Here is a 23,590-nt window from a genome sequence, read left to right as displayed (position 1 = left end):
AAAGGCAATGCAATGGACATGGTATAGGAAAGAAAACATTAGATTGGAATTAAGACTCTGGCATGCCACCTCTCACCAGTCAGGTGAACTTAAGCAAGTGATGTACCTCATTTCTGTGGGGCTCATTTCCTTTATCTCTTTAAAATTAATAAGTTAGACCAGATAACCTCTAGAACCTACAAAACTATATAACATCAAGAGAGAAATTACATGTAAACTTGGAAAATACAATAAAGTAACTCAGGATATGTGCTCATAGGTAGAGAGTAATAGTAAACACACATGAGGATATTTTAATCAGTAAATGAAGCATGTACAACTAATTTGACTCGATATATTTAAACAACAAAGGGAAGATATACTTGTATCAACATACGTAATTAAATTACTTATTTCCTATAACTTTATAATATTTTAACTCCTAATTAACATTATGTAAAAATTATTTTTAAAAATAAGACAAGGACTCCTATCTTGGGGTACTGAAGTCTACGAAAGTTAAAAATGTTAATTGTATGGTTTGAACAAATGTTGGAATTTCAACTACGGTACTGTAAAGTTGACATAAGAAGTCAGGAGACCTACGTGTGCTTTCAGAACCTGGACTCACTCTTTAAAAATGTAAATAAAGCTGGGGTCCTTCCCTCACCTCCCCACTTCTACCTCTCTGTTAAGCTTTGGGATTAATATGTAAGCAACTCTCACAGAAGTGGCAAGTACCCTTTGCAAATGATTTCTCCATTTAATCGAGCAACTTTTAGAGAAGACAGAAATGTCTTGTATTGTTGGCATAATGCCATATTATAAAATGCCTCTTATAACTTTGAACTGTGTTGGGATGTTCCATAGAACATTTAGTATTAAAAAAAGAAAATGAATTAATGCCAATTAAAAAAAAAATCTGATAGTGAATGTCTATGTGGTTGTCAAGTACAACCTTTGTTTAATTTCATCTCATCACAGTCACACTGAAAACATACTTCAATTGCACAATCTAAATGATTCAAATAGTATAATTATTCTTAATGGGAAATTAAGAAAGCTATCAACCACCAGAAACTACGCAGCAGCAACACAACAGAAAACCCATGCCCCCAGCCATGTTTCCTTGAGTTGGTGGACAGAGCTCTGAATAGAACTTTATCGGAATAGGCCCCAGAGGCTTTGAATAGCATACCATCAGGTCTCACCTTACACTAAAACATAAGAAACTAGCAAATAAAATAAAGCATTCATATTATTACCATTATTATCAAATTTCATTATTTCCCCCTTGATATTCTATAGAACAAACACTTGAACCTATCCCACCCCTCACTGTCACTTCCCTCTAATTTTTCAGGTAGTAATTGAATTTATCTAGAGTCACTTGCCCATATTCTGTCAGAAATAAGATTCTGGAGCGTCTCCTCTCTGACCTAACCCATTTGAAACAAACAAACAAACTGTGTGAACATAAACTTGATATATTCAGAGATGCAAAAGAAAACACCAGAATATCTTCATTTAAATTACAGTTTTCAACATATAAATTAAAACAATTTTTCTTACTTAGTGATGTTAGTAGAGCCAGGCAATTTTAAGGTATCTGCTATTAACTGTTAACAGACATAATTGTATTTTCTTCCCTCTACTTAATTCTTTCAAAGAAAATAAAAATGTAGCTCTTTATGACCATTAACTAGGAATAACAATATAATTATATAACTGTATGCACTTCAAGCAAATAGAGCTTAGCTCAGAGAATATACTTCAAGCAAGTAGATTTCATTTGTCTGAACTTGATCTAAAGATATGTAATATCTTTACATGTCAATGTGAGGATATATTTTCTTTGTCTGTACTAGGTCTAAACACTTGATCTAAAATTGTGCAAAATAGATAATTTGAGTAACACCTGTTATTCAGAAACTCCACAGACTAGAAAAAGCTGGTCATTTCACAGCAGTTTTCAAGTTGAAACTTCTTTAAAAATTGTTTTCTAGACATATTTATTTTAAATATGATAAATTTGAATGTCTAGGAAACTAACATGAACGCAGCTGGAAAACAGAGCTCTATTTCTTTTGACTATTATATATTTTTTCTCCCCAGTATTCCAAAAAATATTGTAATAGCTCTTTCCTACCTATAAATATTATTACTATGTTATAGTAAAAGACAAAATACATTATAATATTAAAAACATAAGCATGCCTTATGAATTTACTAAATACAACAAAATTATAATCAATATTGCATTTATTATTTTCTATTTAATTCCAAACTTCCTCTTATCATTACACCCATCATATGTAAGTGTTAATAATAAATGAACAAATTCAGTAACCTCATTGAATGTAAGGAATGGAAAGCAAGAATATTATGGTTGTCTTCTTTTAATGCATCTATGTTATATCAAATTATTTATATAACTTTATGAAATGTGAAATTCACATGATTTACTAATAACATATAAAACTTATTCTTAAGTCTGCCAATATAGTCGCTTTGAAGATATTTATATTCATTACTTTATTTACATTTTCAAATTCCTTTAAATAATACTGAAACTATATTGGTACCTAATATTTTGCTTCTGATGCATTTCTTTCTGCTTTTCTCTCTCTCTTTGCACGTTCCTTCCTTAAACACGCGCACACACGCGTACGCACACACACACAATGAAGCTGGATACCACTTAATAAAAGTAGAGGTGTATGTGTTTTGGGGGTGTCAAACAGCTGTCACAAACTGTCACCTCCACAAGAGAAACCTTGGCACACAACAAATTAAACTACACTTCTTTTTTAGCTGTCATTATTCATAGCCAATAAGTTGAAATGCTCTCAGCATTTCATGTGCAAATAAAACCATGAGGAAGCTCAGTAGATCAGAATAGTGGGCCAACAGATAAAACAAGAAAACAACGAGCTGTCTGGGCCTTTCTGAAGAAGCTCATCATCACCCCTGCACCAGTGTTCACCAAATGAGATCCAGCCTGGGGCAATGTATTAAATATGCATATCAAAGCAAATGAAAAATAAACCTGAAGATTCAAATTGGGCACATTTACATGCTGAAAATGTCCCACTCGCACCACTTTTCAGGTAGTGGTTCTCTGTTATTTTTACTTTGTGTTTGGCTAGGGGTTGAAGGAAGGCAACTTTGTAGAAAAGGCTGAAAAGCATAAGAGGATTTGCTTTAAAAGGGGAAGCCTGGACATGAATACAATCAATACACCTATGGTACAAAAGTCTCAAAAATGGTGAAAACTCTCCAAGGTTTTCTCTCATGTCCCTGCATAAAACACAAGTCTGTGGCAAATCTCTCCATTTTCCACTTGGTGTGCTGGTGGAACAAATTATTGCTTCCTTTCAAAACAAATAGCAGGGGGCTAAAGTAAAAATGTTATAGTTCAGATCTCTAGGAAATAAAAGGCTTTAAATTATGACACCCAATGAGGTGGCAAGCCCTCATGGGTTCAAAATAAATCAGTTGTCATATTTACTTGACTGGGGGCCTGAAAGGAGAGCAACAAATGTTACACTTGACTCTTTTATCCAAAGACGATGATTGATAAATTATTAAAGCACTATCCTCTTAGGTACAACTTCCTTCTTGAGTGGATATTTAAACATTACACTAGTCTCATAAATTGATATTGTCTATCAGCCAATACTTTAAACAGCCTATTTTATCTTATCTTTTCTATGTAAACATCAACATGGTCTAGCTCTACACATCCACTGGAAAAACAGTTGCCAAGAAACTGTTTTCGAAAACTAAGTAGTCGGTACTCCTAGAGATATCATGAGAAAAGCTTTTGGCTCCAAGAACTGTGAACCTCTCATTTTACAAACTATGTAAATAGACCCCTCCCCATTCTCCCAATAATGTGAATACATAAAAATTTACCAACATAAAACAATGAAAATAAACACATAAAAAAACAACAAAGATAAATATTTCTTAGGTAGTGTCATGCCTCATGGACCACAACACACTGTAGAGTCTCAGATCAGCAAATACACTTTCCATAACCACTGCTGCATCCTTTGGATTTCATTAGATTCACTCGATCTACAAAGGAGGTCACCAAAGATTCCCTCACCATGATGGAAAAAGGTAAGGGTAAAGAGATAGGAATAGGAGCCTTCAACTCCATAGTGTTTATTCTGTCACAGAACTGGATATCCCAGACTGACGTTTTCTTTTCTAGACTTTTTCTAACTTTTGTTCTTAGGCTGACTTCCCATACAAGTGCAAAGGTTAATTACGAAAATCTATGACGGCATATTTTCAAAACTTTTGTTTGGAGCAGGGGAGAGAAGAACCTCATAGAAGGTATATACTAAGGCATCCCATTTCATTTCTCATAACAGTCAGGAATTGGGATGGGAGGTAGGGACAAACCGCCTTCAAGCCTTAATGCCTGTTTAACTCACACGGAGTGTTAAATTAATATTTCGGCCACAAAGTTATTAAACTACAGCTTATATCATTTAGGCTGTGAGTTCAACTGAATGTAATCTATAGACACCCTGTCCCCCATTTCCAGGCTTGAGTTCCTATAAATACAACTGCTGTTCACACCCACTCTTTAACCTCGCCACTCTTGCCTTTCCTACCAGCTGCAATCTTTCTTCTCTTTGCTTCTTTTTCAAATTTTCAGTCTCACTACATATGCTTTTTTTTTTTTTCTTTTTTTTAGCATCAGACTCACTAGATTGGTTCCAAAATAGGATTAGAAACAGAGAGAATAGAAAGAAATCTCCTTTCCTGGCCTGACATACACAGTCACTTCTTACTATACTCTCCATCCTCATTCACCAACTGTTAAAGTGTTAAAATTCAACCACTAACCTATGTTTACTCAATCATAATTCCCTTCAGCTTTTTGTAATACATTGTTAATAATTGGTTCATCAAGGTGACTGTCTTTTAGTGTGAAGATGCTTCGGGCCTTTGGTAATAAGTCCATATTCTGACAATAAGTTTCTATAGAGCAAAAGCCCTGAGAATTGGAATGTATTTGCTCACCCTTTTATTTCGAATGCAGTGCAAAATTGCCAATAATTCTCAGAATTGTCATCTCTGTGAGATACGAGGAAATTAGCACTCACTCCCCAATTCTCTTTCCTTCAGTCCTTTCACTCCAGACCAGTCCAGCTAATCGTCTTGCTTCTTTCTATCCCTGCTGCACTGATCACACAAAATTAAGAAAGCAGAAGACACAGTGGTGACTATATCAAACAGAATTTGCTAACACCCAAGTCACCAAATCCAGAAAACTTTACACATTAAGACCACAAATCACTCTATCAACTCTCTGGTTTTTTGGCTCTCAACATAAATAGGAGGGGGTCCAGGAAAGGAGAAATGAAAATGAAGGGTATGGCAGAGACAGCAAGAAAGAGAAGACCCAAAAGAGACCAAGTCATTTAAAAAGAAAACGAAATCAGTGGAGCTAGATGTTAAAACAAGTTTACAATAATGCTTTGCCCGGTGGCCTTAAAAGATTGTCAAAGGCTAGCAGACTTACATGGTCAGCGAGATTTGTGGAGGAGCCTGAAAGTTCTTCATGATCTGACTTGGAGCTGCCGTCTCTCTCATCAATGACGAGGTCGATGGGCATTTTCCCCTTCAAACAGCTAATGTATCGGTGGCAGAAGTTATCGCACAGTTCGTGGACCTAGAACGAAGGTCATGGTGGAGAGTTCAGCTCATGTGGTGGTTTTGTTTCATTTTTAGAAAGGAAAAATACCAGGTTGTAAGGTTACATTTGGAAAGAGCAACAGTGTGATGTCTTCCAAACTCACTCTAATTAAAGGGTGTAATAGTTGAAGGCAAGGAAACAATAGAGTAATTGTTGCAGCAGATATTATTCTCCAGAGACTTCTCTGAGCAACAAGTTACAATAGAGAGAGAAAGAAATAGGACTGGAAATAACTGGGTTCAGACTGGGAGTCCAGGGAATTAAATCTGATTCGATAATAACATCAAAACATTGCCACATTGAAACTGGGGAGTGCATTAACGTTTGTGATTTTATAAGCTAGGGGTTCTGTATGTTTCTAGGGGAAAGTAATTGAGCTGCAGAGCAATGTAAAGACACCCAGTGAGGATGATTCACTCTGCCTGCACCTAATGCAAACCCAGGGCCGAGGGTGAGCTGAGCTAATAAAGATGCAAGCAGGCTGAGTGTCCAGTAACATAAATGGTTTGCTGCATTTCAAAATAATCCTGAATGCCTCAGGGGAATATTGGGGAGGAGGAGGCTATTTTAAAGGCAAGCCTGTCCTGATTCACCCACCCTCTGAGCCCCTGTGTTGAGAAGCCAGTTGAAGGATGGACATGGTTACATGCTCAAAATCTCCAGGTGCCCAATCCCTCATAGTAGAGGTTTGTCAAAAACATCCCAACTCAACTAGGAGAGGGAAGCGGTTTAATCAACACCGGGAGTGTTATTTCCTGCTTACCTTTTCTAACTCCAAAAGATGAAACCTTAGTACTTGTATTGCTTGTATCATCTGAAAGCAAAGTTCAGGGAATGGAGTTAGAGCTGTGTGACTCTGAGGTCCTGTCTTGGGGTTGGGAGTGGGGTGACGATGGTGGTGAGAAAATTGGGCTGGGGAGAAGAAACGGGCAGGCGGCCAGGAAAAACTTAAAGATCAAGAAAATAGTCTGAAAAATCAAGTGATTACTGATCATCTCTGCCTCATTGGCCACGGGGTAGGAATCTGACTCAACCTGAGCATGAGCATTAATATCTTTCCCCCTGATGTTCACTGTGCTATTTGTAAGGACTGCTTTCCTCGGGCCAGGCCTTTTTTCTCCTTTTAGTCCTCTTTAAACATCCCCTCCCTCGACCTCAGGACAATTAAAAAAAAAAAAAAAAAAAGGTCGCTTCTCAGGATAGAAAAAGCTTTTTAGAACAGCATACCCAGCGAAATCCTTCCTCACTAAAGAAGGAAATACTCAAGATGAATGCTGAGGCAGGGCCTTTGAAAGCGGATTTAAGTACTTTTAATATTGAAATCGTGCAAATTAGCAAAAGAATCGCACCTAAAAGTGGCCTGCGCTGGCCTGCCCCTCACCGCCCCCCAGCCCCCACCCCCAGCCCGCCCTCAGCAGTGCCAGCGGTTACATCCTTCGGGTTAGCCGCCCGGGGCTCGGCCGCCTGCCCCAGCAAACAGAGGAAATAACTCACTTCTCGCAGATTACTCCTGGGGCCGAGACCTGGGAAACATCCCCTGCTCGCGCTCTCGGCGCTTGGTCTCCCGTTTTGGCCTCCCTGGGCTTCGCTCCCCACCACGTTCATCCTGCTCCTTGCTCGCCAGCTCCCGCGCGGGGGCTCTAAGCTGCTCCCTTCCTCCCTCTCTCCCTAGAGCTCCAAAAGAGGGTTCTGTTCCAACTCCCCAGAGCTCCAGCAGAAAGTGGGTGCTTCTGGGCATGGGGGAGGGCAAAGGCTGGGGAAAAACAAGGAACAGAGAGCCTTACCAAATTGTCCAGCTCTGGATTTGAGGAAAAAAGTGGCTTTTCGGCGCGAACCTGTAAGAAACAGAGAAAGTCAGCTTGAACGGTCACCCCATTTAAAATAAGAAAACTGAAATGTGAGAATGGGGACGGTGGAAGGGCAATGTTGGAGAAGAGGAAAGGGGCTTTGGCAAAATACAAGAAAAAACTGGTGCCTTAAATTAGTGGGGTCGCTGAAGAAGAATCAGGGCATTCTGGTCCTGACCCCATTAAGGGGGAGCTGGTATCACTAAGCTGTAACCAGCAACTCAGGGTCGTTCTCAGGGCCCCGAGTATCCCCTTATCCAGCCATCCAAGAGGCTGTGGCTCTCCTTTGCTGCCTGGGACCGCTCGGAGAGGCGCCCAGCTTCCTTGCCTCCCGGGCACTACCGGGTCCCTCACAGCCCCTCTCCCCAATTCTTGTTCAAGTAGCTGGAGGCGGGGAAAAAGGCCAAGCCCCAGATTAGGAGCAGGTCAACTTTAATTCGAGGGTCGAGACCCCGTATTCCTGCTGGGGGGGAAAACAAACACCCATATTTATCTCCACTTCCAATTCGCCCCCAGGCTCAGGGATGGGGAGGGAGGCATAGAGAGCGGACTGGGCCAGAGGAACAGATCGGGTGTCCCTGGCCTTTCCTCCTTTCAAGTAAAGCTCCGAGGAAACGGGAGGGGTAGTGAGGGACTGCCCGAAGATGAGTGGATCAAGAAGGCTGGACCTGCTTGGCGAAGACCGCGATGTCCTCGTTGAAGGAGTCGGAGGAGCAGACGTCTCCGCCGGCCACTCCAGGTTCCCGGGGAGTGCAGGTCGCCAGCTCGCACTTCTCAAAGACCAGAGCTAACAGAGGAAACAACGGGTGCCTAACGGGCAGCGCCACGCAGAGACACACACACAGAGACGGGGTGCAGAGGGGAAGGAGCAAGAACTGTAATCAACAAGTTTGGAGGGTGTGGAGTCCTTCTTTAATACAACAGGCACGCAACACACTTTACAAGCCTTCCTCCATCAGCCGAGCCTAAGCCAGAAACAGAAAGGGAAAAGGGCCTGGCCCTCTCCCGCAGCTCAGAAGTCCCTCAGATCTGCCCAGAGAAGCCCTCGACCACTGCAGCCCAACAAATAAAAACAGCCTCAGTTGGAACGTAATGAAACATCGGAGACGCTCAGGCAGTCTGGAGCCCTGAGTCGATTCTGATCTACTCCCCACACTACGGAGGCCGCCGAACCAACCCCTGAGACCCAGCCCTGATCTCCCAATAAAGGAACACTGCTTGAAATAAAAAAAAAATAGTTTTAACTCTGCATTTTAATGGGCATTTCAGACAAGGCCGAAAGCTTCACCTACAGACACACGGGAGTGACATTTCCTAAATGCAAGAGAATGCTCTTCTAATCTCTCCACCCCCTTGCCTTATAAACTTGTTTGCTCCACTTGTACTAAAGCCCCAGTGTGGGGGCCGAAATAATAGGAAGGTTACACGCTGTAAGCTTCCTTCCAAAGACCACATTTCTCCCAGCGTTACAGGAGACAAAAATAAATAAATCGCGTTTTAAAACTTGTAAGTGTGCGTGCGCGTATGCCCTTTGTGTTCCTCCGGGCGGCTTAGCCACACTTCGGGATGCTTGCGGCCTCTGGCTTGGGGCTCAGTTGCTGTTTACCCACTGTCCCCTCCCCTCGGCATCCCGTCGCTTTTCCCACCTACCCTCAGCCGGAAGAGCCCGTGTGGTACACGTTAGGATCCTGCATCCCACCCCTCGCCAAGTGCTCTCAGAATATAAAATAATTTCCAGCCATCTTCCTTAGTCCCCCTAAGAGCGGCTCCAAGCAAGCAACAGTCCCTTCCACCTCGCTGCACTTCAAGGTCTGCCCCCTTTATTTACAGAGAATTAAGAAGTGGGTGATTAGGACTTCCTGGCCGACAGAAGCAGCCCTGATCCCAGCTCAAGCTGCTTTTAGTGACTCCCAGACCCTCAATAGGAAACAGACGAAAAAAATAACTAAAAAAAACCCAAAGTTGCTCCTCATCGGCAGGAAACTTTCTCCTTCGTCAAGGCCTCTGTTAGGGAGCCTGAAACGAGCAGCCCCGCGTCCTTCAGCCAGGAATCCTGTCCTCGGGGAGAAGGCCCCGGCAGGATTCTGGGGACTCAGTCACTCCAGGCTGTGGCGTCCGGAGTGGCCTGGCTGTGGGAGTGAAGGAGGCTAGTTCTTCGGGTCTTTGACTCCAGGGGCAGAAGAGCAGGCCCCCTCCACGGTCCTTTCCCAAGGCAAGCGGCGCCTGCCCCCCACCATGCAGAAATAACTCCCCACTTAGTGGTCCACCCTCCCACCCCCACAGAGACACACACTCATTCACACTCACACACAGTAAGCTGGGTCCGGGGGGTCGGTTTACCCATAGATCGCGTCCTTGTCCCGCTTCAAGGCGTCGTTGACAGCGGATCCCATGCTGGCCGGCATGACATTGGGGTGCGGGGCGTGTGCGCCGTAGTGCTGTGTGGCGTGGAGCGGCGGCCCGTGGTTCAGGTGGTGAACCGGGGGGATCGGCCGTGGTGCGTGAGGGTCTCCGTACATGGAAGCGGGAACCCCTACTCCGTCCATCCCGCCGTAATGGGGTAGCTCATCGTACTGTCAGAACCCGGGAAGAGGGAGGGGGCGCAGGAGGTGAGGGAGAACAGAGGAGGGGGGTGGAAAGGGAAAAAGAGCAGAGAGAAGAGGGTGAACAGAAAAGAGGGGAAGGGATAAAGACGAGAGAGAGGAGAGAGGGAGGGAGAGAGGTAAGAGAGAGGAGAGGAGGAGGAGGGAGGGAGAGAGACAGAGAGAAGAGAGAGAGAGAGAGAGAGAGAGAGAGAGAGAGAGAGAGAGAGGAGAGAATAAAAATAAAAACAAAGTCAGAAAGGAGAAAAGTACCGAGCACAAGTTGAGCACACAGAAACCAAACCAGCCAAAACAACGAAGTTAAAAGTTGTGAGGAAAAAATGTTATTAAATTTAAAAATGAAAAAGCATGAACCAAGAGCAACGTTTAGAGAAGGAAGAGGAGGCGGCGAGGCCGGGGATTTGAGGGGGCGCCGGGAGGCCCCGCTCCCGCCGGAGGCAACAGAACCGTAGCGAGCCAAGGGAGGGAGAAGTGGAGTTAGTGTGAGGAGGAAACCCCGGATCCCACCCCTAACCCCCCTTCGCCTCCTCCGAGGATCCAATAAATCAAAAGGCGAAATGAAACAAAATAAAGAGAAGAAAAACGCTAATAATCAGCACGAGAACGCCGAGGACGAGGAAAGACTAGGGCCAGTGCCTCCCCGGGGGCAGGGAGCGGAGGGTGGGAGGGGGAATAACGTGAAAGTTACCAGAAACATTATTTAGCAGCGGATTCCCTGCGTCCTTGTCAATTTCAGAGACAAAACAAGCAGCCCAGGCTAGTAGTCTAGGCGGCGGCGCAGCGGCTGCGGCAGCGCGGCCCCAGCGGCGGCCCCGGCGGCGGCTCCTACGCAGCCCGTGCCCGCCCCGAGCCGCGCGAGCAGCGGCGGCAGCGGCGCAGCAGCGGCAGCAGGAGAACCGGGGGAATCGCGCTGCTGGGGTAAAAGCTGGAGCGAGGCGAAAGCGTGTAACGATTGCACACGCACACACACACACCACTCACACGCACTCGCCGCCCGCCCGCTCGCACAGCGCTGGAACACGCGCGCCCAGACACGCACACACGCACGCACACACACTCGCACACACGCAGAGGCACGGGAGGGAAAGAAGCCGATGAATAATTTTGCTATTTTTTAAAATACTGGCCGCCATCATCAAGCAGCGAGCAGCAGCAGAAGCGTTGAAGGGAGAGGAGGCATCGGGACAGGCCCCTCTTAGGAGAGGATTTATATCTAGGTAAGTGTTGGAGATTTAAACCTACCCTTTGCGCCATCAGTCTGCGCTCCAATAAACTCCTGGATGTGTCGTATATTTAATATCCCAGTCCGGATAAGAAAGTGATCTAGGCTGAAGATTCCTTTTTTTTTTTTTCCAAACCAAAGAGACTTCTCCCAATTCTCCAATATGTTATTTTTAAGGGGGGGAAAAAAGCCCAGGCAAGACAACGAAGAGTTTTTTTTTTTTTTCTGTGATATTTCTTCTTTTTCTCTTTTTTCCTCTTCTTCCTCCTCCTCCTGATCTTCCTCCTCCTCCTCCACCACCTCCTCCTCCCCCCTCCCCTCCTCCTCCTCTTCGGTCCTCCTTTCCCCCTCTTTCTCTTCTCTTCCCCTCAGTTGGAAAAAAAAAAAAAGAAAGAAAAGAAAAAGAAGAAAAAGAAGAAAAAAATTGTCAAGCCCCCGAACTGAAGGTTACGAGCGGCCCGTCAGCAGCCCACATGTAACCGAACTGTCGTGTTTCATGGCTTTTTGCCACTCCAGCTGTCAATCAAAGCCCGGAATGTCAAGGTAGTGAATGAATGATGGTTGATGATGATGAAGAGGAGGAATCTTTCAGACCCGTTTTTTTCTTCCAGTAAAACTCCGCGAGGGGTTTCTGCTTCTTGAATTTTTTCCTCCCCCCTCCCCCCTTTTTTAGCTTTGCCCCCGCGGTATCTATAATACGATCCTCTCTCTTTAAAGTATTGTTCAAAGAAAGCAGTGAGAAAAATCAAGAAAAAAAATGAATAGTTTGCAAAAATTGGACTTCCTCCCCCCCTTTCCTGGTAGGTATTTTGTCTCTCCCTCTCTCTCTTTCTCGCTCGCTCGCTCGCTCTCACTCGCGCTCGCTCTCTCGCGCTCGCTCTCTCTCGCTCTCTTTCTCTCTCTGGGAGATGAGTGAGTGTCAGTAGGTGTTGGCAGGTTGGCTGCTGCCTGGCTTATTGAAGAGCCTCAGTTTGGCGGCGCGGGTCGGCGGCGGGAGAACGAAATGACGGAACCCGGAAGTCGTGGTGGCCATAGCCCGTCGTACGGCGGAGACACATCCCGGGAGTGGGGAGCGGGAGCGAGGAGGAGCGCGCCGCGCGGAGCCTCTGATATGCAACGAGTGCGATCGGACAGCCCCGGCTGGGGGGGCGGGGGAGGCGGGGGGCGGGAGGGGGAGGGGAGGCTCGAGTCGGGCGGACCCGAGCAAATCAGCGAGCCTGCTCCTCCACGGGGCTGGGGGACGGCGGGGGGGAGGAAGGGGAGAGTGTGTGTGTGTGTGTGAGAGTGTGTGTGTGTGCGTGCGCGTGTGTGTGTTGTGCGCGCGCGCGAACAGGGAGAGAGGGAGAGGGGGAGAGAGAGAGAAGAGGACAGGGAGAGCGCAGAGAGGAAAACTGCAGAAAACCACAGGGAAAGTACGGTACCGCCTCAGATCTTTTCATTTTTTTTTTCCCAAAAACTTACTTCTAGTTCATTTTCCCATCACTCCCGGCTCCTGCCTAACTGGGTCTTGTCGGAGACGTTTGGCATGGCGCTCTAGCTTTTGTTCCTTTTAATTCCGCGGCCTCCCTCTCCTCTGCCCGCCGATTACAGCACCCCGAAGGCTTCCTGCTAACGTCCAAGGGCAGCAAGCTCTGCAGACGGTACCATTGCCGGGCTAAATTTTTTATTAAGTGGCACTTTCTTTTCTGCGCAGATCCAGCAACCTTGTCAATACTCATTTTTTTTCTAGGAACAGAAGAGACCAGCTTAACTCAGAGCACACTCCCTCCCAGCGGTGCGGACAAGTGGCCCCCCCGAGAGTCTTTGGGGGCCGCGGCGGAATCGGGCGGGAGGAAGTGAAGAGAGAGTCATTTGGGTCCGATGTAACCAAGGGCATGTGTGTGTGTGTGTGTGTGTATGTGTGCGCGCGCGCGCGCGCGACGAGTGTGCGTCTCCAAAGTGGATCTTACTCAGAGCTGGGAAGCACAGGAGGGAAAGAGGGGGAGAAAGAAGTTGCCGGGCGAGGAGGAGTGGCCGGCGCTCACAGCCCAGCTTTGTTGTGGTCGCCCGAGGCGCAGCGGCTGGCCGCGGTAACGCCTGCTAATGGCTGTGTTAATTACACAGGGGCGATTTCGCGAGGTCAGGAAGATGGGGCCAGCTCCGAAAGAACTTTTCCAAAAAGGAAAAGGAAAGGAAAGGAACTACCCCACACCGTTTGGGTGGAAACTAGTTGTTGTCGGTGCCTGGTCCTCCCTGGCCCAAGCTGCACCAGGCTTCACCTCTGCGCCGCTGGTTTCCCGGCGGCCGCGCGTCAATCACTACGGGCCCGGAGTTGGGGGCGGAGCCACGGTCACCCCGCGCGAGCCGCGCAGCCTAGCAGCCCCCGCCGCGCCTCGGCACCTTGTGGCGCGGCCCGGCCGGGACAGGCGCTGGAAGCGCGCCCTGTCCCCAACTTCTCGCTCTCGCCCTCCGAGTGCCTGGCCCAGAGAGTGGAAAACGGACTGTTGTTCTCCCACAGCCGCAACCCTCCCCAACTTGGAACCCATTCTGGGAAGTGGAGAGTAGAGTGTCTTCCGCGCGCCGCGTCTATCCGACTTTCCCGGGGAGGGAGGGTGGGGTGGGGAAGGTTGATTAGAGAGAATAAAGTACTGTGTGTGCGTGTGTGTGCGGTGTGTGTGTGAGAGAAGAGAGAGAGAAAGCGGGGAGGAGGGCGGTGGGAGGGCTCTTGTTTTTGGCCCCCTTTCCATTTTCCCTGCTTCACTGTAAGCTTTCGAGCAACAGAAACTAGGCTAAGATTGCAGACTGCAGAGACTCCAAGCGGAGTGGGAGAAATTTGGCCTCGTTTTAATAGGGCTGAGGAATGAACTCGGGAGGTCAATAAAGCCCTCCAAAAATGATGAATGATTGAGCACCTGTGATGATGATAGTGATTACCAGAGCAATTAAACAGTTTGATTAAATGAGCCATCATAACAATGATGTCTGCGGGAAATCGGCCCTCACATATAAAGAAAGATAGTGCGAAGGGGCTGGCAGAGGCGCGGATAGCGCGACGGCAGGGAGAGGGGCTGCGGACCGCGAGGTTTCTGCCCAGTGGCCCGAGCAGGGACGGCCGGACTCACGGAGCTTCAGGGAGGAGAGTGTAGCCCAGGTTTTCAGCCACTCTTTTTGCCCGGCTTCAAGCCTGCTAGAGCCGACGGGTAGGAAATCTGAAGGTTGGGGGGAGGGTACTTCCTCCTCGTATTTTTTTTTCCTAGAAGAACTCCAAGATTAAAAGTATCCTTCTTATTTGTTGCTGAGTTGCTCGTCGACATTTAAGAGAAGGTGAGTAAAAAAGAAAAGAAGATGAAAGAGAAAAGAAAAAGTTGGTCTCCAGAATTTTATTTCAATCAGTTACGCGAATTCAGTTTAGCCGGGACCGGGAGGTTTGAGAGGGCGGCGGGGTGGGGAGGGGAAAAAACCACCGTCTGCTCTCGCCGCGGAGCGTTTTCGACTTTGCAAAGCTGTTGATGTTGGTGGGTCCAAGTTCCCGGTGCAGCGCCGCTGGCTGAGAAGTTTGTACTCAGTTTTTACTCTTCTAATTATTGTTAAATTAAATTTAGGAATTTAAGTTTATCGTCGCCAATAGGATTATTGTTGTTTCAAATGTCTTGTTCAATAAGTGCCAGTTACGTTTCTTTTTAAAGGAGACTCCTCAGTGTCCTTGATAAACCTTTTTTGTAAAGATCAACTTCATGCGGAACTTCTGCCTTGCAGGGTTTAAACATTCAACATTGCTACCTTCTGTTTCTTTTTCTGTTTTTACAGTGATACTGTAAAGTGAGTTAGCATCTCTATAGCTTTCATTTAGAAAAACTTAAGTCGCATTTCTAGAAAAACGTTCCTTCCCTGGCAGTGTGAGTAAAAACAATTCAGACAGATTGATGATTTCTATATTTTTTCTTTCTTTCTTTTATTTTTCTTTTCTTTTTCTTTTTCTTTTTTTTTTTTTTTTCTGAGACGGAATCTCGCCGTGTCGCCCAGGCTGCAGTGCAGTGGCGCGATCTCGGCTCACTGCAACCTCCGCCTCCCGGATTCAAGCGATTCTCCAGCCTCAGCCTCTTGAGTAGCTGGGATTACAGGCGCGCGCCACCACGCCTGGCAAATTTTTTGTGTCTTTAGTAGATACGGGAGTTTCACCATGTTGGCCAGGCTGGTCTCGAACTCTTGACCGCCTCGGCCTCTCAAAGTGCTCGAATTACAGGCGTGAGCCATCACACCCGGCCGATTTCTATAATTTCAAACAATCGTAAGCTAATAATGAGTTGATTATCCGGTGATAATCTTGGGTTTTACAAAAAAAGAAAAGTTTAAACTTTCTTTTCGTGTGTCTTCATCAGATGCAGAAGGCATTTTTAACCTTAACGCCTTTCTCTCTTTTTCATATTCTTAACTTCTTTTGCATTTTATTGAATACATTAAAGCAAACAACAGGGACAATATGGTTAGGTGTAGGAGGGAGAGAGAAATATGACATTTTAAGATATTGTCAAAAAATCATATTTAACTTCAACGACTTTTAGTTTAAAAAGTGTGAGAGTGTTAAAAGTGCATTCCTACTGGAGGAAATCTGTCTTTTAAAAATTTACCAGTTGTCTCAGGGGAGAACCCAGAATTTCTTTGAACGAAAGAGATCTTACTTACCTAGTTGCATGTCACTTATGAAACTGTTAGTTTAAAATAGAAGTCCTAGTGTAGTGGATTACACACGAGGAGATCAAGTTGGAGTCGATTCAAGGTATTGGTTCTTGGTCAGTCTGATGAATTCAAAGGACTGTTACCTTTAATCAGCGACTTGCTGGTGTTTTATTAATAGAGCTGAAAAAAGCTCATCTAACATTTAAGAATTTCCTGGTTTCCCCCATCCCCAATTTTCCAGTCCAATAGAAGCGATTCCAAAGGAGTAGAGTACCCGCACTTTCTGATTTCCATCCTGGTGGCATTTCGCTAATGCCCCATTGTCAGCGTTGGCACTCCCACCCAGGCTTCCAGGCTCATCTGCTCTCCCACATTTGGGGTGAAAGGAAAGTAGGTGGGGCAGGCCCGGGAGACAGGCACGAAATGGGGGTCGCAGGAGGTGGCACACACCTCCGTCAACAGTCAGCTCCTTCTGCCCAGGCTGGAAATGGTTTTAACAGGCGGTAAAATTTCATCTTGCGGTGTCAAATTGGGGTCATTTTGGGGTTAGAGTTCTCAGTGTCCGAGAGGAGCTGTCCAGCTGCGTGGGGACTCATTAACTGCAAAAGATCTGTTTCAGGAAAAACAATTCAAAGACAATCAGAAGGCTAAAGACCCTCTACAGATCGCATTTTACAAGTGCCCCGGAACAAATATGGATGGTGAAACCTATTTCTTCAGAATCCCAAATCAGCTGCTTAGCTCTGGAGTGGGGGTGGGGGTACTGCATAAAAAAGAGGTGAAAAGGAGGGGACCAAGTGGGTGGGGACCAATGGAAGGGGGAATTGGGCCTCTCAAATTTAAGAGTCTGTTTTTAATCACCTCTTTCTTATTGAAGCAACCCCAAGACTTCTGAAAACTGCTACTTTTCTATTTTTCCTTTTCTTTTTTGAGCCAACATGGAATGCCATTATAGGTAACATTTAAGATTTAAAAGGAATAATTGAATTCCACTATAGTCCCTTAATTTGAAGGCTATTGGCTTTATGGGGGAGTGTTTAATTTGAACCAAGCATTTATGAACCCAGACTCTAGGTGACTGCCCACACTCCTTAAGGAGCTTGTGTAGCTGTTTATTTTTCTTTTTCTTGAAAGTTATAGATTCTCAGCACAGATAACTTCAAATTCCTCAGAACTGTGAAGTCCGAAGTGTTAATCTGTGTATTAAAATTGCCAGGTTTAAATCCTTTTTGTCTTCTTACAACAGTTAGAACAATTGACATCTTGCTACAGAAGCAAATGAATCCAACCTTCATCTTATTTGTAACTTTATTTAATGTTTTAATTTGGAATATTTTAAAGCAGATCTTTAAAAACTGTGTAAGGTTAATTTTTATTCCGGGAGGGAAGTTCTATTTACTGGTTTTGAAAAAAAGACATGAATTATTACTTTGATTTTCAAAAATTCCTTCAGGTAAAAGGAAAATTCAGGTTTAAAAAGAGAAACTAGATATGTGAAATGCCAGGGATTTTAGGATAAAACCAAGTCAATACTTAAAGTATCATTTGAAAGAAGTTTTATTTCTCGCATTACTGAACTGAGCAAGTAAAAGTGATCAAAGATATGTTATTCTCTCTCCATCTCTCTCTATCTCTGGACTCCACCTCTGTCACTAGGTCTTCTCATTCTATCCCCAGCACTTCTCTTTGGGTTCTGAATGACACAGTGATTTTTTTTTTTTTTTTTTTTTGTAGTCTAGTTATTTTCTCCAAGCTTCTCAGAGTGTTTCTAAATCGTTATTCAAGGAGTTTGATTTCAGCCCTGCAGAAACAGCCCTGAGCCCAGCATCCCTGGGACAAAGGCAGAAGGGGCTATCTTCTGCCCAAGACCTGCTGGCTGACAGTTGGAATTTTTGATACATATTTTATTTGGCGTTTCCAATAACGTGTTTGTCTCTCCTTCTCCACCCCTTGCAGCCATCTATTACTTTTAAAACATCCCATCTCCATATACATCGGCTCATCCTTGTGAACTGTTCTTGACCTTCACAGCAGTGTAGCCAGCAGCTCTCAAAGTTAGCCTAGAAATAATTCCACTGGCTTCCTTACCTGTTAACTTGACTCACTCTTCCTAGCTGGGATCAACAGAGGGAAGGGGACTTTTTTGTTTCCTTTTGTTGTTGCTGTTGTTGTTGTTGGTGGTGGTGGTGGTGGTGGTGGTTTTTGGTCCTTTGGTCCTTTTCCCACTTAAGCTTTCTATAATAATTTGTTCTCTGCCTCCTCCCATTAATAAGGTTTAAGCACCCCACAATTTATTTTTTAAATAAAGTGGAGTAAAATTATTACAACTTTTTTCGCTTTTCCCCCTTTTCTTCTTATTTCTCCCAATTTTAGCTGCTTCACCATCTCACAGAAAGGATTTCAATAAATAGCCCTCTAGCGCTATCTGGCGGGGCTCCAAACACTGCGTGCGCTTGTTCTGTTTCTTCCTCCTTCCCGCGCTCTCTTCTTTCTTCTCTTTCTTCCTCTCTCCTTCTTTTTCTTTCGTCTCTTCCGCTCGATTGTTTTTCTCTTTTTTCTGTCCTCCTGCGGCCTCTTGTCTAGTTGCCTACCCCTACTTCCAGCGCAGGCGGCTTGGAAAGCCCCGGCCAGAGACTAGCAACCCTCGCAACTGGGAGATGCTCTGGCGACTGAGCTCTCTTCGGATCCCTCCTCCCGCTAACCCAACGCGGATCACACACATCCTTTGCTTTTGATTCGCACCTTAAAGTTGCTTAGCGTGCTGCTTAAGTCCCAGCGTCTCAGCTGGCGGTGGTTTGGAGGGGGTTAAAACTGCATTCGTGAAGTTTGGAGGAAAGAAATCAGACACTGGAATTCAGGGCTAGTGGAGCCCAGCTCAGTTTTAGATCAGAAGGCCGAGTCTGAGTGCGCGACTGAGGAAGGGTCCGGACTTCACGGGGGAGGTGTGGAGCTGGGGGGAACATCATGGCTCGGCGCCTAGCCTGCGAGAGGGAGTCGGAGTGGGGGTGCGAGCAGTCCTCCACCGCCTCCGCCCGATCCGTACTTCACAATGGACTGCTCGAGTTTGTATCCTAGGCCTGTCCAGGATTGTTTATTCCTTCACTTAATCAGCTTTATCTCTTTTCCTCCTCCCCCCGCCTCCACCAAATTTGGAGAGGAGTGGGAAAGAACTGGAAAACTCACAGGGCAAAGAGAGAGAGCCAACAGACAGACTGAGGGAGGAGGCACGCCTGGGATGCAATACCCAACAGTCTCCTCCCTCCTTTTCTGCAATTTGCAGGTCATTGTCTTTCTTATTTGTGGCTTTTATTTATTTATTTTTTTTTTTTTGTCTTCAGTAGCCTGTAAACAATCAACACCGTGTAGGGAGGTCAGAGGCGCTGGGACTGTGGGAGAGATTCGACCCAGACTAGGTGGTTTAGATTTGGACCGGGCTGTATCTATACTTTATTAAAATTCTCATGTGGGCGCGAGCGCTCTCTCTCTGTCTCTCTCTTTCTCTCTCTCTCTCTCTCTCTCTCTCTCTCTCTCTCTCTCTCTCTCTCTCTCTCTTTCACACACACACACACACACACACACACACACACACACACCCCAAGAGAAATTTCCAATCTTTGAGCAAATCTCTTCCATCTAGTCCTTGAAACAGGAAAGGACATGGGACGTGAAGGAGAGTTATGATTGAATTTTCTAAAATTTAGTTTTGACATTGCAAAGTAAAAGTGAGGACTGTATTCCCAATACAGACCCAGAAGGTGGCTATTTCTGGTGAGGGGACCCCAGCCTGTGGCGTCCATGATCAAGCAGACAAAGACCCCTTCCTAAATCTGAAGTCCCACCCCCACCCGTGGCAAAAATGGAATACAAGGAGGGGAAGGATGGCACAATAGTGGGTTCTGTTTTCCAAGAACTGCCCCCCCCCCCACCAATGCGGAAGGAAAAAAGCACAGTTCGGGTGTAATTAATTGGGGACTGTTATTAGGTCATCATTAGCCAAGGTACAAATAATTGCAGCACATTTTTACTTAAAATTGACCAGCCCCAGAGTGATAGATCGATTTGGAGTATAAAAATGATGTATCAAAACATCAATGTCGATTATTTGAAATATTGTAGTCGAATTTTTTTTATTGCTTCATCGGTTAAGTGTCTGAAAGTGCAGTGTTCAAACATATATTTATGTTGTCAATACTGTCAGAACTGTCAGTTTTACTATACCGGATTTGTACAATATTTCAAATATGCTCATTTACATAAAATGCCCACCCTAGGATTCCCCCCCTACACCCACCCCATCTCTGGAAAATCCGTGTCAGTTTCTTCAAAGGATTCAGCAATCTTTGCCTAAGCTAAAGTGTGCACTACCTCTTTTACTCAATTTTCCACATCGGATTACATGTCTTTTTCACCATCTCTAACTTTCAAAGAGATTCTTCTTCCTTTCTCCCCAACTCTGCCTACTCTAACCTCTTCTTCAAAATAGTACTGAAGCACTTGGAAAGCTTCGAATTCAAATATCCACATCCCAGCTCCAAATATACCATTGGAGTAAAAAAAGGGAAAGACCGGACTTGAGTGTACTTGGCCGCACTCGGGTAAACCAGGCTCCGCCAGGCAGACATTCTCATACCGTCAGGGTCCATCATCAAATTACCTGGCAGATTGAAATCTTCCAGGGAAAATGAATTTGGAAATATAAACACCTTTTCTTTCTTTTTACTTAAAAGCCTCGATGGTAGAAAAAGAAATAATACTTATAAATGATCGGCACGTTTTAACTTTAAAAGCTTTTGAACTCAAGCGAAAGACACAAGTTGGAAACCGAATTGACAGTTTTAATTCTACCCATTTTCACCTGGCACATCAGATCAGAGGCAATCATTTATTTTATGGGGTGTGGAGGGGAAAAGCTAATAGAAAGCTAGAATCCACTGAAGTCCCTGTCCTAAAAATCTCAGAGAAATTAAAGACTTATTGAAACACAAACATTCCATTGCTCCATACTCTCGGTCCAGATGAACTGAAACATCCACATTCTCCCCAATTTTATGTTTTTTATTTATTTTTCTCAGAGTTTGACAGGAAAGATATCCAAGTCTGATAGGGAAGACAGGGCCACTTCTGGACTAGCTGTGAGGGTGTGTTTTCATTTCCGTAACACTGAGGCACTTTCTGTAAACCTTTTGATGTATTTAAATAAGTCTATTTGGACATTTAAAGAAGCTACACATGCAAACATAGCTTGGCTTTTTGCCGTCAATCCCAGCATTAAAAAATAATTCATAGTCTGAGAAGCTTTTTCATACCCATCCTTCTCTCAAATAAATAAATAAATAAAACTGCAAACCAAAGAAAGTTTCCAGCATGCATCTGTACGTCTTCATGTGCGAGTTTATAAACAACTTCCAGTCGGTACTTGGGTGTTAGCTCCCCCCTGCCACACACCCCAAGGCAGAGGCATCGAGGGATCGCCCCCAGAGAGCTGTGTTTACTTAGCTTTTTTTAAAAAAAATCTCGCCACCATGTATGACAAGTGTTACTTCAAGAAATTCATCAGCCTTCTACAGATACTTCCAGTTTTCCTGTAATGATCTGCAGAAGAGAACTGCCATCACTTTCTCACATCCCAAGGTGTTACAGGAACTCAGAGAGAGGGGAGAGTGGCTGAAACGCTTAATTACCGGAGGCGAAGGAGGGGCGCGCGGGGGACCGAAGGAGAGGGGAGTGAAGAAGGAAGGTCCTTTACCAGGCTTATACCTGGAGAAAGCTTTGAGTCGCTTCTCTGCGAATATTTGGAAAAGGTATGGTTGCTTTTTTTAAAATGCCTTTAGGGCAAAGTGATACCCTTGTGTAATAATTAACTCAGACAATAAAAATAATTGGAAAATCAGTTGGAATTTCTGAGTTTTTAATTACGTTTAATTTCGTACTAAGCCGTAAAATTACGAATGCCCCTCAATTAAACACTCTTCTCTTGTAAAGCGTTTAACAACAATTATTCCTTAATCAGTCTAAATGTGAGTCACAAATGGTGCTTTTCCACATCAAAGAGACGTCCTTCCACGTTACCTTTTAGTCATAAGTAAGAGGATTAATTCCTATAATTAGAGGGATAAATATGTGCATAAATATATCTCTCACCCTCTCCTTAAAAAACAAAACAAAACACTTTCACTCTGTGTGATACGTGGCCGGCTATGGTAGGATAAGTGTTTTTAATTGTCTGCCTCTGCCCGGCATCCCTTTGCTTACGGGTGACTGGAACGGAGGAGACGCCGCACGAAGCTCAGGGCCCCAGAGGGACACATGCACAGAGACGCACCCACGGGTCAGGCAGGAGGCGCAGAGTTCGGGGGCCCGGACTCCACCAATTCCAGTGCGATCTTCCCCAGACAATAATAACCCACTTCCCACCTTGCCTCTGCCTAGCGCAGCAAGCGAGTTGTCTCCCAGTCGGTCCGCTTGTCCGGAAGAGCGGGGTCCCTGCCCTAAGCTCCAGCTCCAGGTTGACTCTTCAGGCTACAAATAAAAATTGAGCGTGACCTTTTAAAACTCCTGTGTGAATATCTCATTTACCTAATGACTTTATGTCACCTAGGAAGAAGGTCAATTTCCTCTTAACCTTTTCCCCGCTGCTGCAGTAAGCATTCTTCCCTAATCAATGGTGGCTGGAATAATCAATTCCCATTTTATGATCGCTGACAAACTCAATCTCAGGGCGGGGTGTGAGAGCGCGGAGGGGAGCTGGCTCGGGCCAGGACAGAGGTCTCTCTGCGTACGCCCAGCTCCGCCCGGCGCCAAGGGAAGCCGCTCTCTCTTCCGTCGAGTTCTGAGACCTTGGCAAACTTCCCTCCCCCAACCGCCGGCGTGACTTCTGAGTTGTCACTAATCCGAACCTGATATTCACCAGAGCTCCTTCGGTCACCGACAACGCTCCCCGCTGCTGCCGCGGCCTCCCTCCAGCCCGCCCTCCTCGGCGTGTTTTCATTTCAAAGTCTGCGGGCAGGGATTGCCCCGACCCAGTGTGTGCGTGCGTGTGTGTGTGCGTGTGTGTGTGTGTGTGTGTGTGCGTGGTTTCATTTACATTTTAAAAATCATTGTTGCCTTCTTCTCAGGCCGACTAACTTTGCATAAACAAAACAACCACCGACGCTCATAGTGGGTGAAATCCTGTGGGGAAATGAAGGCAACCTGATGGAGTTCGATTTCTCTCTCTCTCTCTCTCTCTCTCTCTCTCTCTCTCTCTCTCTCTCTCTCTCTCTCTCTCTCTCTCTCTCTCTCTCTCTCTTTCCCACCTTTCTTCCTCTTCTCTTACCTTCTTCCTCCAGTCCTCCCTCCACCCCAAATTCAGCTATCCTAAAGTTTATCAGATACCACTTCCTCCCCTTTTTAAATTCTTCAGACCTGCCCCAGTCTGGGGAAATTACTGGGCAAATTACTAGATCAGAGCTATTTTGAAAGCTAATTTGGGGTAAACTCACTGTTCCTTATATTTGCAGGGTTTAAATATGAGCCGCTCTCTGGTTCTAATCTCTCATAAAGTAGAAATTGATTTCACACATGC

General features: G+C 45.3%; 1 protein-coding gene across 12 annotated transcripts in view; it reads right to left on the bottom strand.

Annotated features, from left to right (window-relative positions):
• The window catches only part of MEIS2 (Meis homeobox 2), a 215,560-nt gene extending 202,316 nt beyond the window's left edge, over positions 1–13,244 (bottom strand). For 4 of the 12 annotated variants that reach the window (XM_030931206.1, XM_030931201.1, XM_030931208.1 and 1 more), the window contains exons 1-6: positions 11,391–12,494; positions 9,886–10,118; positions 8,214–8,355; positions 7,483–7,533; positions 6,462–6,512; positions 5,525–5,674 (exon numbers count right to left, since the gene is read on the bottom strand). In XM_030931206.1, the coding sequence (XP_030787066.1) occupies positions 5,525–5,674; positions 6,462–6,512; positions 7,483–7,533; positions 8,214–8,355; positions 9,886–10,118; positions 11,391–11,402 (639 nt within the window). In that variant the 5' untranslated portion in view covers positions 11,403–12,494. Of the gene's footprint in view, positions 1–5,524; positions 5,675–6,461; positions 6,513–7,482; positions 7,534–8,213; positions 8,356–9,885; positions 10,204–10,836; positions 11,328–11,390; positions 12,495–12,831 lie in introns of those variants that run through there. The other 8 variants (XM_030931207.1, XM_030931202.1, XM_030931209.1 and 5 more) reach the window with 6 other exon arrangements.
• Positions 13,245–23,590: the final 10,346 nt, after the last annotated feature.

Source organism: Rhinopithecus roxellana, chromosome 5 (assembly GCF_007565055.1).
Source record: "Rhinopithecus roxellana isolate Shanxi Qingling chromosome 5, ASM756505v1, whole genome shotgun sequence".
NCBI lineage: Eukaryota > Metazoa > Chordata > Mammalia > Primates > Cercopithecidae > Rhinopithecus > Rhinopithecus roxellana.
Note: the sequence above shows the minus strand (reverse complement) of the source record. Positions and strands in the feature narration are given on the sequence as shown.